General features: G+C 40.4%; 1 protein-coding gene across 2 annotated transcripts in view; it reads right to left on the bottom strand.

Annotated features, from left to right (window-relative positions):
- Positions 1–5,616: 5,616 nt before the first annotated feature.
- GAL3ST1 (galactose-3-O-sulfotransferase 1) overlaps positions 5,617–14,668 on the bottom strand; it is a 117,251-nt gene continuing 108,199 nt past the window's right edge. For both annotated transcript variants that reach the window (XM_044288475.1, XM_044288484.1), the window contains exon 3: positions 5,617–7,589. In XM_044288475.1, coding sequence (XP_044144410.1) covers positions 6,434–7,589 — 1,156 coding nt within the window. In that variant the 3' untranslated portion in view covers positions 5,617–6,433. The remainder of the gene's footprint in view (positions 7,590–14,668) is intronic.

Genomic DNA, 14,668 nt, shown 5'->3' with positions numbered 1-14,668 from the left:
TTGGGGGCGGTATTTTGTGCTGCCCTATAGTAATGCTGACCCCACCTACTTATGTTGGTGCTGCCTAGTTATGTTGTCCCCACCTACTTATGTTGGCCCTGCCTTCTGTCAATTTAGACTGACCTACAACATGGAGCCGCTTTTAGTTTTTTGTAGGGTCACTTTAAATTCCCAGTCCACCTTTGGAGGTACAGTACCAAATAACAAAATGTTCTAATAAAAAATTGCTTGCTTACTCTAGTATGGGATTCTAGGGTTCCGCAACATACACTAGTTTACCTCAGAGTGCAAAATATTTGGAAGTTGCTTCCCTTTTACTCATTTAGGAGCTTTCTAAAATATAAAGAAAAGCTGCAGGACTGTGGGACTACTGAACGCCTGTGTATTAAAACTGTCCTTTTAGAAGCCACAATTTTATCTATACCTCTGAAAAATTTGGTATTATTGTCGTTAGTTCTAATAGCTAATGTGCAATAGTATACTGCTGCTAGCATTTTACTAATGATAGCATTACTGTATTATTATCATTGGGTTACAGATGAGGTTCTGCATGCTTCACAGTAGGGATGACCACACAGCCATTACATCATGAGAAGAGAGCCCATTGAGAAATTCTCAGGCTATACGTAGTAAAGATCACCACCCCAAAACAAGAGTACACAGCAATATAATATATAAAGTACATATTTTATTGTTCAAATATACAAGAAATAAAATAAAAAAATAAAAAAATATATAAGGTATAAAAGTTCAGGGCAGCACACCTTGTGAAACAACCAGTAGCAAGGGGTGTCAGCGGTATTGCACCTTACCAAGGTGATAATCGATAAAAAATAAATACACCGCAGCACTTCCAGTAGGTGAAAATAGTGGGATCCTTTTATTCAAAATTGAAGGCATACTGAACCAGCCTGGCTACCACAGCATCTTGCAGCAGCATGCTATTCCATCCGTTTGCGTTTAGTTGACCATCATTTATTTTATAACAGGACAATGACCCCAAACACACCTCCAGGCTGTGTAAGGGCTATTTGACCATGAAGGAGAGTGATAGGGTGCTGCGCCAGATGACCTGGCCTCCACAGTCACCTGACCTGAACTCAATCGAGATGGTTTGGGGTGAGCTGGACCGCAGAGTGAAGGCAAAAGGGCCAACAAGTGCTTAGCATCTCTGGGAACTCCTTCAAGACTGTTGGAAGACCATTTCAGGTGACTACCTTTTGAAGCTCATCAAGAGAATGCCAAGAGTGTGCAAAACAGTAATCAAAGCAAAAGGTGGCTACTTTGAAGAACCTAGAATATGACATATTTTCAGTTGTTTCACACTTTTTTGTTATGTATATAATTCCACATGTGTTAATTCATAGTTTTGATGCCTTCAGTGTGAATCTACAATTTTCATAGTCATGAAAATAAAGAAAACTCTTTGAATGAGAAGGTGTGTCCAAACTTTTGGTCTGTACTGTATATAAAATCTACAAACCGGATTCCCAAAAAGTTGGGATACTATACAAATCGTGAATAAAAACTGAATGCAATGATGTGGAGGTGCCAACTTCTAATATTTTATTCAGAATAGAACATAAATCACGGACCAAAAGTTTTTACTGAGAAAATGTACCATTTTAAGGGAAAAATATGTTGAATCAGAATTTCATGGTGTCAACAAATCCCCAAAAAGTTGGGACAAGGCCATTTTCACCACTGTGTGGCATCTCCCCTTCTTCTTACAACACTTAACAGACGTCTGGGGACCGAGGAGACCAGTTTCTCAAGTTTAGAAATAGGAATGCTCTCCCATTCTTGTCTAATACAGGCCTCTAACTGTTCAATCGTCTTGGGCCTTCTTTGTTGCACCTTCCTCTTTATGATGCGCCAAATGTTCTCTATAGGTGAAAGATCTGGACTGCAGACTGGCCATTTCAGTACCCGGATCCTTCTCCTACGCAGCCATGATGTTGTGATTGATGCAGAATGTGGTCTGGCATTATCTTGTTGAAAAATGCAGGGTCTTCCCTGAAAGAGATGACGTCTGGATGGGAGCATATGTTGTTCTAGAACCTGAATATATTTTTCTGCATTGATGGTGCCTTTCCAGACATGCAAGCTGCCCATGCCACACGCACTCATGCAACCCCATACCATCAGAGATGCAGGCTTCTGAACCGAGCGTTGATAACAACTTGGGTTGTGTCCTTGTCCTCTTTGGTCCGGATGACATGGCGTCCCAGATTTCCAAAAAGAACTTCGAATCGTGACTCGTCTGACCACAGAACAGTCTTCCATTTTGCCACACTCCATTTTAAATGATCCCTGGCCCAGTGAAAAAACGCCTGAGCTTGTGGATCTTGCGTAGAAAGATGGTTTTACAGCCTTGACCCTTACGCACAAAGATTTTTCCAGATTCTCCGAATCTTCGGATGATGTTATACACAGTTGATAATGATAGATGCAAAGTCTTTGCAATTTTTCGCTGGGTAACACCTTTCTGATATTGCTCCACTATCTTTCTGCGCAACATTGTGGGAATTGGTGATCCTCTACCCATCAAGGCTTCTGAGAGACACTGCCACTCTGAGAAGCTCTTTTTCTACCCAATCATGTTGCCAATTGACCTAATTAGTGTTAATTGGTCTTCCAGCTCTTTGTTATGCTCAAATTTACTTTTTCCAGCCTCTTATTGCTACTTGTCCCAACTTTTTTGGGATTTGTTGACACCGTGAAAATTTTAATCAACGAATTTTTCCTTTAAAATGATACATTTACTCGGATTAAACGTTTGATCTGTCATCTACGTTCTATTACAAATAAAATATTGACATTTGCCATCTCCACATCATTGCATTCAGTTTTTATTCACAATTTGTTTAGTGTCCCAACTTTTTGGGAATCCGGTTTGTAGTACTAGTAGCATACATACACAGGAATAAAGAATACCGGACCACATCAAAATGTCATATGTCAATCTATACAACCCCTGGATGAAAGATATTCATGTTCAATTTCCTTTTACACCACCTAGACCTATAGGAGAGAGGAGACAGCTCTCTCCTAAAGGTGGAGGGATTTATGTGCTCGAATAGGGACGAAATGCCATAGATTTGAGTATGAGATATATAATATGGTTTGGGATTTTCAATTGCTCCTGCAAAAAAAGACACAGGAGAGAAAGCTATTGAAAGAAAGACAGTAAAGGATACATAAAAGGGAAGGATTGAATGAAAAAGCTATACCATAGACCATCAATCAAGAACAACATCTATCTTACCTATTTGAAACATTATTATATTACATGTCCATATTGATTATATAAGAATTGGAGGGTTTTTCACACATATTTAATACTTGTATTTATTTTTTCACTAATGCATTGACACATTTGAAGTATTTATTGTTGAGTTTTGAGCACTGTGCATTGTCACTGTCACTTTGCATTGTCATGTTTGCTGCACTTTTGCACTTTATATATATATTTTTTGTATACACTAAGTAGGGTATGAATTTAGGGAGTAATTAGATATAATTATGGTATGCAATTGAGTAATTATATATAATTTGGTATGCAAATAATAATGGGGACATTAATATAATCATGGTATGTAACTGTTATTTATTTAAAAATAATTACAGCATTTACTGTTATTATGTGTCTTATACAAATATAGTTATGACATGCAACATAGTGGGTGTCATCATGTGCTGTGGTGATTTTTTTTAAATATATTTTCATTGTATTTTGATTCACTGATCTTATTATGATATAAATAAGGCTTTATTATATTGTAAGGGGTTGCTCTCTCAAGCAGGGAGGCGGTGACAGATTTGTTTGCAGACAACAGGATTAAAGTCCAAATTGGTGCTTTATTTTATGACACTTCAGCAATTTACAGGCAAACCCAGTTATAATCCACTAGGTACGGTGAAGTTCCAGAACCACAAAACAAAAGCCAAACAAAATAAACTCCTGCTCGTCTGGGCTCCAACTAATACAGATTAGTTTCTAGCTCACCTATTGAGCGCAGGTGACACACAAGAGAATCTGGTATCTCCAGCCAGCAAGGCATAACTCTCCCAGACTGACAGCCTGGGATGTGTTTTTATTTCCCCCTAATGATCCCAGCTGGCTACTCCTGGGGATCCCTCAGGCTAGGGGAAAACCTGCCCTGGAATGGGAGAGGTCCCACTACCAAACCTTCCTTCCCAGTCCAAATAAAATCCAGCCCTTGAACTTTAAAACAAAACTGTCTCAGCAAGCTACACCTTGCTGAAACCACTTTAGATTTCTGGATTTTACTTACCTCACCCAGTTGAGGAGCCTGGGTGAGATATACACCAATCCCAAGACTTTTCTATACACTTTAGCACAATATATATATTTTATGAATTGATTTATAGTATTGCGATTATAGCCAACTTATCATCATCTATAATCATGACAATATAACTATGAACTTATGTGCATATCTTTTCAATATGGTCGATTGATGCTGTAGTGAACGATGCATTCCAGTTTGGAACGCAATCAGACGCCTGGAGAGGGTGGATTGGGATCTACGTTCTACGGTGGTGCACATGCTGGATATCCGGCTTGGGTATATGCGTTCCACTGTGGATTGCGCCTCTGATCCGCCTCCTCCTAGAATATATCTACATTTATGGAGGTCTAAATCGGCACCTTATAATGAATTTCAGCCTCTCTCTTCCATTTTTATATATTCACTTTCCACCATTTGTGGGTGGATCTCTAGTGAGATAACCAGGAGATGGTTCCCTACTAGGAACTGAATGCAACATCATGCGTTCCAGCGTGGAACGCACGCCATATCCACACCCTAAGTACATGGGTCGGCACATTTTCTAAAGGTATTTCACACTTGTTTTAGATGTTTCAATTAGTAGGGTATATAAGGATAAGGAGCACACTATACTATTTATTCCCTGAGGAAGCGACTGCGAAACGGGTGTCGGTGTCAGGAATACATTGGTCGGTATTATGCTATAGTATTACTCTTTGATGAATTGTCTATTTTATTGCACTATGCACTTTATTTGTTATTTATATTGGAATTCTCTGACTTTTTCCAACAAGGAGGGTGCACTTTGCAGTTCGGGGTAAACCTAATGTCCCTCTTTCCTATTGGTCTAGGTTGTGTAAAAGGAAATTGAACATGAATATCTTTCATCCAGGGGTTGTATAGATTGACATATGACATTTTGATGTGGTCCGGTTTTCTTTATTCCTTTGTATGTATGCTGCTAGTACTGGAATTTTTATAGATATATATAATATATATATATATATATATATATATATATATATATTTATTTTTTATTTTTTTATTTTTTGTATATTTGAATAATAAAATATGTACTTTATATATTATATTGCTGTGTACTCTTGTTTTGGGGTGGTGTTTTGAGCTTGCAACACACAGCAATTGAATTGTTTGGAGCCAACGGTAATTTGATGTTTATACGTAGTAAAGGCAAACACCCCTGCGCCTATAGCTCTGACCCCATGGTCAGTCACCCTGTACAATGACCGTACAGGTATAGATCCCAGATAACTCTTACGACCCTGAAAGTTTTTCTTGGCTTATATAACTGCACAACAAGACAAACAATCTTTAGGTTTATTTAACAAAAAAAAGCTTACATAGAGCATAGTATGTACATTTATCGTCCATAGCGGTTTCAACCAATCAGAAAGTAACTAACTATTAATTTTAGTGCAAGATATTATAATTATATTATCTAACTGGTTGCTTCAAGTGACTGCACATTTATGCCATTTGCAGCTCTATATAAACACACGTCCTAAAACACTGTGATCTCAAAATGCAATTGTAAAATGAGGTCTATTGCTAATCTTAATTGTGCTGAAAGATCGAGACATCCCTAATGGATAGAGTCATCTTGCTGAGCTTCTATATGATAATAAAACTGAACAATTCCAAAAGGACTACAAAAAAAACATTAGTTTAAAGCATACACAATTAGTCCTGGAGCTGGGGCTTCATACATGACCATAAAGATACATTATCCACCCCTGTTGTCCCAAAGTGAGAGCAATTCTAATGTTTTTTTTATTTTTATAAAGACTATATTCATAAAATCCTCCCAGCTGTCCATCTGACGTGACTGAGTCAGAGCCATGAATTGAAACCAGTGCACAGTTAATGATTCTCTCAGTCTTTCACTGGTACAAAGACACCCTGTTCAGAAGATATTTTACGCAGTTAACATACCATGCCTAAAATACTGATTCTAGACAAATACTTGAGCGGGTATAAAGTAACATCATCACAAAGTGTTCACTCTTTATAGCATCCTGCTTTTATCTCAGCTTGCTTTTATTGCCTTTTGGTCAACTCAAATACTGCATGTAGGTCCCAGCACATTTGAAGCACATAATTTCTTCTCTATTCACCAGTCACCAGTTCAGCAGGGCTCTAATTTTACTCCATAATCGTGTGACCCACAGGTCTGCCCCCAGCCGGCTCATGTACTGTAATTCAGGAGTCAGCATATTCCTACACAGCTGTCTGTGTTTGGGTGAAATGTTTTTTCGGAGGTTATATCCTTGGATAGATATTTTCCCCAAAGGTTGCCACGGCTGAAGGCCAGATTCCTGTATCTTGCTGGCATCTACTGGGCCACCCCCTGCAATGCACTCTTGTTTAAGTTCTTCATTTCGCCTCCTTAATTCTAGGACATCCATTTTCATCCTCTCCACTCCATACTTCTCTACCTTTTTCCAGAATGTTGCATTGAAATGTTGGTAGATAAGTGCGTCTAGTGCATTCCATTGCTGAGCTAGTCGGTATATCTCTGGGCTTAAACGTGAGCCAGTAGAGTCTTTTCGGGCATTAAGTTTAAAGTAAAGTATGTCATCCATGTTCCAACACATCAAGTCACGCAAGAGCAGCAAAGACTCATCAAAATACTCTAACAGCATAATTAAATGAAAGCGACTATCAAGTTGCTTAAGTAAATTTGATACTGCAGAGTCTTCAATATCCATTTCATTGTCATAGCCAAGGTCAAATGTCAACAAGTTATGCAGGTAGTGAGCACTGAATCCATTGGAATCATAGTAGTTCCTTGGGTTGCGCAAGAAGGTGTCCATCTTCTGCTCACTTGTAGCACCTGGTAACTTCCAAGTTAAGGGTACAATACGTGCAAAGTACTGAAATGAAGATTCAAAGAGAAGAGCTGGATTTCTCAGCACAGTGACAAACACTGTATGTGGGGGTATGAGCAGGTTTACCTCTGAATGGTGGTATCGCAGGTGATTGCAAATTATATTATAACATAAGCCAGGATGGTATCCCTCAACTTGCCATCGCTGGAAATAGCTCGGGTAGTCAAAATCATTGCGTCCACGAGGGAAGGCAAACCGGAGTCGATGCTTCTCTCCATAACGGAACAAGATGTTAAGGATTGTGCTACTGCCTGTCTTGTGAGTTTTAAGAAACATAAGGTTATGGCGTGGGAGGCAGTGCAATTCAGAATTTGCAGAGGAATTGGATCCAGGTAAAGTGGATTCACGAAGTGAAGATGGGCGACACTGGAAGGATGTAGGGTTTCTGAAAGAAAAAAAAGTAATCAATATAATAGAATAACAGACATTTACATTTTACAAATTATGGGGCACATTTATTAAGACAGGCGTTTTAGACACTGGTCTTAATAAGCCCTAGCGCTGGATCGCCGAAGTTTATGTAGAGGTGTCGGCCTCTACATATCTTGAGAGTATCCACCGCCGATTCTAAATGTAAGATGCTGTATAAAAGGTAAGAACACTGATGCAGAAACACCAACTCATTATCAGATATTCTGTCCAGTTCTTTTTATCAGACAGATTATGTGTGAACTCATCATTACAGTGCACCAGATTGTACTGTCTAAACAGGGATCTGCTGCCCAAGAACGATGATTTTCTAGAGGGACAACTGATCACTGTAACGACTGCTTATCCCCATACAGAGGACATATGGGGATAAATGTAGATTCATCTCTGCTGGGCAATCAGGAAATTATCAGGAACATTTAATTTCTTCCTGATAATCAGCCTGATTACGGTCCGTGTAAAACAGGGGTGCACAAGCTTTTCTAGTTGGGGCCACACTGTGAGAATGAACCAATCCCAAGGGCCGAAAGTAAAACTTAAAAGCTTATTACCAACTAAAATACTGTATTTATGGCATATCGAACATACAGTATATATCATAAATGTCAGGACTCCCATCTAATGGGCGAATACATGAAAAATTAATGTGAGCACCGACAAGACATAGACATACATGTATGTTACCAGATGGTGACCGAATGATATCGAGGACTGCATGTGGCTCCCGGGCTGCAGATTGTGCACCCCTGGTGTTAAAGGACCTTTAGGAGGGACTTTACAAATGCCTTTTGAAAAGAACACAGAGATATTTGTCACGGTCTCTGTTGTGTGCACCTTGACACAGTTGCCGTACATGCTGTTGCCTGCGGCAATGTGTTGTTGCGGCATATAGGTGGCTCCTCCTTTCCCCAGGGTCCTTCCCTGTCTAGTGCCGGAGGGGTTAATTATCTGGCTGGTGTGTCCAGTGGGAGGGTCTCCTAGCTAGACATCAATGTCACCTTGATGTCTCCCCTATGTCTTTTCCTTCCCTTGTATCTATGTTTGGTGTGGGTTATGTGAGGGGTCTGTTGTATGTCTAGTTGTCGTTACATGTCTGGCATGTGGTGTCTCCGGAAGGGGGTGTCAGGGTTTCCCGGAGGGGGAATCACTAGTCGGTGAGCAGCTCTGCCTGGGGCCGCCATGCTTTCTGTCTGCATGGGGGTCCAGTTGTCGTTGTGGCTGCGGCAGGTAAGTGCGTGTTGTTTCTGGGCTCTTACCTGCCGTTTCAGTGGCTGTTCACTGGCTGTCCTTTCCTTGCAGCTAGGCCGTTGGAGACTCCTGTTCATCTGTGTCAGGATGAACAGGTCGTCTCCTGCTCCTAACCTTATTTCAGGGATCTTCAGGGTGACTCAGGGTCTGAGGTTCCTGTGTATGAGCCCACCTACCATCTGGGTCGGCTCATACGGTTAGGAGTCAGGTGACCTGCTCCCTTTTCCTGGTTTCCAGGCATAGCTGCTTCGCCGTTTTCCTACGCTATATGGTGGGGAGCTTTCTCCCACTCCCCACTGTGACAATATTAGAGTAAATTAGTATTATCAATGTCACAAGGCTGCAGCAAATTATCCACACTGTATGGTTCACCATAGTCATAGGTTTAAAGTCACCTTTTTAGAACTTTAGATCAAATTAGTAAAATTATTTATACCTCATTAGGCCTGATACCTGCAGACAAAGTAAGTAGAATCCAGATGGCACTAAATCCATGTTCACACATGTGCCTCAAAACTGCACAACAACCCCAAGGAAAGAGTTGATCCATAAAATTGTGCAGCAAGCTTGTGTTTTATTTAATTGCTCACAGAACTGACAATGTTTGTATGCATATTTACATGCATTTTCAGTTGAAAAATATTAATGATATTTGTACATTCATGTTACACTCGAAAGTTAATATGTAAAAATGGCATTAGATGCCAGTCGTAATACCCCTTGCGCTTGTGTAAGCTTACGCTTCTATTTTCAGTAATTCCTTTTAAGTTAATGGAGAGAATTGCATATATATGAAAACCTCTCCATTCACAGCAGTCACAAGATGGGCATGAGGGGACCCAGATCTATTGGATATTTGTGGCTATATGACTCTTTTCTCTGTGTCACCTCACAGGACTGGATTAAGCATTGAGGAGGTCTCTGGGTAAAGATCTGATGGGGACCCCCATTATTTTTAAACGCAACCATAGCTGCCATAGTGCCATGCATGCCTGTCAGCTGCTGCCACCATCATTCAACAACCAACTATATTAAAATCATGCTTTTTTAGATAACTGGCTAACAAGAGATTTTTAATATGCCAAATATTACTGCCCTTTATAAACACTGTAAGGCTACTTTCACACTAGCGTTCGGCTGTCCGCTCGTGAGCTCCGTTTGAAGGGGCTCACGAGCGGACCCGAACGCTTCCGTCCAGCCCTGATGCAGTCTGAATGGATGCGGATCCGCTCAGACTGCATCAGTCTGGCGGCGTTCAGCCTCCGCTCCGCTCGCCTCCGCGCGGACAGGCGGACAGCTGAACGCTGCTTGCAGCGTTCGGGTGTCCGCCTGGCCGTGCGGATCCGTCCAGACTTACAATGTAAGTCAATGGGGACGGATCCGTTTGAAGATGCCACAATATGGCTCAATCTTCAAGCGGATCCGTCCCCCATTGACTTTACATTGAAAGCCTGGACGGATCCGTCCGAGGCTATTTTCACACTTAGCTTTCATATGCCAAAATAATGCAGACGGATCCGTTCTGAACGGAGCCTCCGTCTGCATTATTATGATCGGATCCGTTCAGAACGGATCCGATCGAACGCTAGTGTGAAAGTAGCCTAATCAGTTCAAATTTTAATGTAAATGCTGCTCCTATCAGTTTACAGTCTAGTGTAAATTCTGTACCAATCAGTCCATAGTCTAGTGTAAAGGCTGTTCCGGTCAGTCCACAGTCTACTGTAAGTGCTGCAGATTGTTACGTACGCAATGATATCAAATATGTCTACTGTCTATGTTTGTTGTTTATGAAAAAAAAAATATGTTTTTGTGTCATTTTCTGAACGCCTTATTTTTTTTAGTTTTCTGCCGATTGTCTTGTGCGGGGACTCGTTTTTTGCAGAAAGAGTTGATGTTTTTAGTGGTATCATTTTTGGGTACATATGATTTTTTGATCATTTATTATTACACTTTAGGGGGCAAGGTGACAAAAAAAATTGGTTGTTTTGGAACAGTTTTTATTTATTTATTTTTACAGCGTTCACCTGAAGGGTTAGGTCCTGTGAAATTTTTATAGAGCAGATCATTTTGGACGTGTCAATACCTAATATGTATACTTTTTCTTATTTATTTAATCTTCACACAATAATAGAATTTTTTAAACAAAAAAATGATGTTTTAGTGTCTCCATAGTCTGAGAGCCATAGCTTTTTAATTTTTTTGACCAATTGTCTTAAATAGGGTCTCATTTTTTGCAGGATGAGTTGATTTTGGGAGGCATACGACTTTTTGATTGCTTGGTGTTTTTTTTTGGGAAGTAAGGTGACCAAAAAATTGCTTTTTTGGCACAGATTTATTTTTTTACGGTGTTCAGCTGAGGGGTTAGGTCATGTGATATTTTTATCGAACTGGTTGTTACGGACGCGCAATACCTAATATGTCTACTTTTTAAAATTTATTTCAATTTAACACAAAAGAATATTAAAAAAAAAAAAATATATGATCTTTTAGTGTCTCCACGTTCTAAGAGCTATAGTTTTTTTTATTTTATAAGCGATTTTCTTATGTTGGGGCTCATTTTTTGCGGGATGAGGTGACGGTTTTATTGGTACTATTTTGTAGTACATACGTCTTTTTGATCGCTTAGTGTTTGATCGCTTACTTTTTTTTATATAGGGTGCCAAAAATGGCTTTGACACAGTTTTTATTTTTATGGTGTTTATCGGACAGCGTGGATCATGTGATATATTTATAGAGCCGGTCGTTACGGATTCGGTGATGCCTAATATGTGTAGTTTATTTATTTATTTTCTATTTTTTAATCTCTTGTAAATGAGCAGATATAGGAAAAGGCAATTTATTTTATTTTTCATTTACATTTTTATTTATTTATTTTTTGTACTTTTTCTATTTTCATGCTTTTTTTATCAAGTCCTACTTGGATATTGAAGATCCAGTGGGGCTGATGGCTGTACTATACTCTTGCATTGCAAAGTATAATACTATCAGTTTTACACTGATAGATGGCAACACTGGACGCCTTTGCAAGGCGTCAAGTTGCCATGGCAACCATAGGGCGCTACCATCGTAGCGCGGCAGCCCGATAATGGAGAGAGGCAGCCCCCTCCCTCTGTTAACCCCTTGGATGCCGCGGCATCAAAGGGGTTACAGCAGTGTGTCAGAATACAGCTGACACTCGCTGCTGATGGCGGTGGCTCAGGAACGGAGCTGCCGCCATCACAAATAGTAGGGGGACCCACCAGGGGCAGGGGGGGGGGGGGGGTCGAAATGAGGGCAGGGCCGGCACAGATGGGGGCAGGGCTGGCACAGATGGGGGCAGGGCATGAAGGAAACACATCCACAACCTGCGGACACCAGGGAAGACATCAAGGGGCAGACAGGCCACAGGAAGACATCAGGGGGCACAGATCGGGGTACACAGCAGCCAGTGCCTGATTTCAGGCTCCGAACTGCAGAGTACAGATCAGAGCCTGAAACCGGCATTTTAACATTGCCGCAATCTGATTGGTTAGTTTGCACAGACTAACCAATCTGTGCGACTCCCGCAAGGGACCACTCTGATTGGTCCCTTGCCAGCATTACTGGACTGTACACTGTCTGTGACAGCAGCAGTCCAGGGGCAGAAGCTTTAATCCAAGCGCTTTGCAGCGCTTGGATTAAAGAGCTGCCATGACGTTTATACACGCGCTAGCTGCACGGGGTATGTGCAGATAGCACATATATAGCCGTATGGCAGTCAGGAAGGGGATAATGCTGTGTTAGTCAGTCCACAGTCTAGTGTAAATGCTGCACCAATCAGTCCATAGTCTAGTGTAACTGCTGCTACGGTCAGTCCAAAATCTTGTGCAAATGCTGCTACGGTCAGTCCACAGTCTACTGTAACTGCTGCTCCGGTCAGTCCAAAGTCTAGTGTAAATGCTGCACCAGTCAGTCTACCGTCTAGTGTAAATGCTGCACCAGTCAGTCCATAGTCTAGTGTAAATGCTGCACCAGTCAGTTCACAGTCTAGTGAAAATGTTGCACCAATCAGTCTACAGTCTAGTGTAAATGTTGTACAAGTCAGTTCACAGTGTAGTGTAAATGCTGCACCAGTCAGTTCACAGTTTAATGTAAATGCTGTGCCAGTCAGTCCACAGTCTATTGTAAATGTTGTGCCAGTCAGTCCACAGTCTATTGTAAATGTTGTGCCAGTCAGTTTACAGTGTAGTGTAAATGCTGCACCGGTCAGTCCACAGTCTAATGTAAATGCTGCTCCGATCAGTCAACAGTCTATTGTATCTGCTGCACCAATCAGTATACAGTCTAGACTAGAGGGACGGCCATACTGGACTTAGTATTAACCAATAGACCTGACAGAACCACAGATGTCCAGGCCAGGGGACACCTGGGAAATAGTGACCATAAAGTAATAACCTCCCAATTGTCATTCAAAAGTGTTTCTTCAGGAGGAACAAAAATACAAATTTTGCCAACTGACTGGGGGTCATTCACATTGGGGTCTGATCTGAGGTCTTATTGGGGTCTTATTAACATTGGAAGTCTGATTGCTGGTCTGACCTGAGGTCTAATGAAAAATATTTTTTTCTTATTTTCCTTCTGTAAAACCTAGGTGCGTCTTATAGGGCGAAAAATACGGTAATTGCCAAAGAGCGTGAAACTAACCCTAAAACGTTCTTCAATTATATAAATGGTAAAAAGTATAAATTTGAAGTTGTCGGCCCTTTACAGAGTAATGAGGGGGGAGTTGCAGAGAGTGATGAGGAGAAAGCAAAGCTATTATATATTTGTTTCTCCACTGTAATCACTAAGGAAAATAAACTGTCAGATGACATGCAGAATGTAACAGTAAATTTCCCATTAAAAGTGCCCTGTCTGACCCGGGAAGAAGTATAGTGGCGTCTTAAAAAGATTAAAATAGACAAATTGCCAGGACAGATGGCATACACCCCCGTATCCTAAGAGAATTAAGTAATATTCCAATCAAAGGTGACCACAGCACTCGTGTATAGGGCTTTTGTGGGTGCACGCCTCCAAACGATTCCTTCCACCCCAGGTGTCTTGTATACAATTTTCCACAAAAGATGGCGGAGACAGCACACCAAATGAAGTTGCTATTTGAGTTTTAAAAAGAAGTAAAATGGGCACTCATATATCTAGATCACAAGGTAGGCAAAGCGACTCAAATGATATATTAATTTATTAATAGCGATAAGTTGAACAAATTTATATGAGCAATACACAATAATAATGTACCCTAAATAGAACTAATTTCCCGAAATCAACATAAAATGATAAAACTTATAAAATTGATAAAATGAGCATACAACTGTCCACTGTTATAGCTGATAAAAAATCCAAGTATCCAATCCAGTGTTAATAGGTCCAGTCTGACATTAGCAGATGTAACACAGTACTTTTGTCTTCTATTATCTACAACAGTGGTTGACAGCAAATATATCTCCAGAAAAAGGATAAATAAATAGATAGATCAGTGAGTGAATAAATAAATGAATAGTAAGTGCACAGTGACTAATGGTGACCAATGGGTAAAATGCAGCATAAAATGTTACATAAAATCCACTGGATCAACAATATATAATTGAAAAACAATTGGTGAGATGATGTGTATGAATGAATAAATAAATAAGTATATTTCTGAATAGAAATGGCTCTTACTCACATATCGTCCTATTCCCACCGTGGCGTCCCACGTGGTGTAGTTGTTGCCGGTGTATTGTCAGATCCAATTGCTCCTTGCCAGACGCGTTTCAAAGGCTAGCCACTGAG

Source organism: Bufo gargarizans, chromosome 1 (assembly GCF_014858855.1).
Source record: "Bufo gargarizans isolate SCDJY-AF-19 chromosome 1, ASM1485885v1, whole genome shotgun sequence".
NCBI lineage: Eukaryota > Metazoa > Chordata > Amphibia > Anura > Bufonidae > Bufo > Bufo gargarizans.
This window is presented reverse-complemented; position numbering and strand designations above follow the sequence as displayed.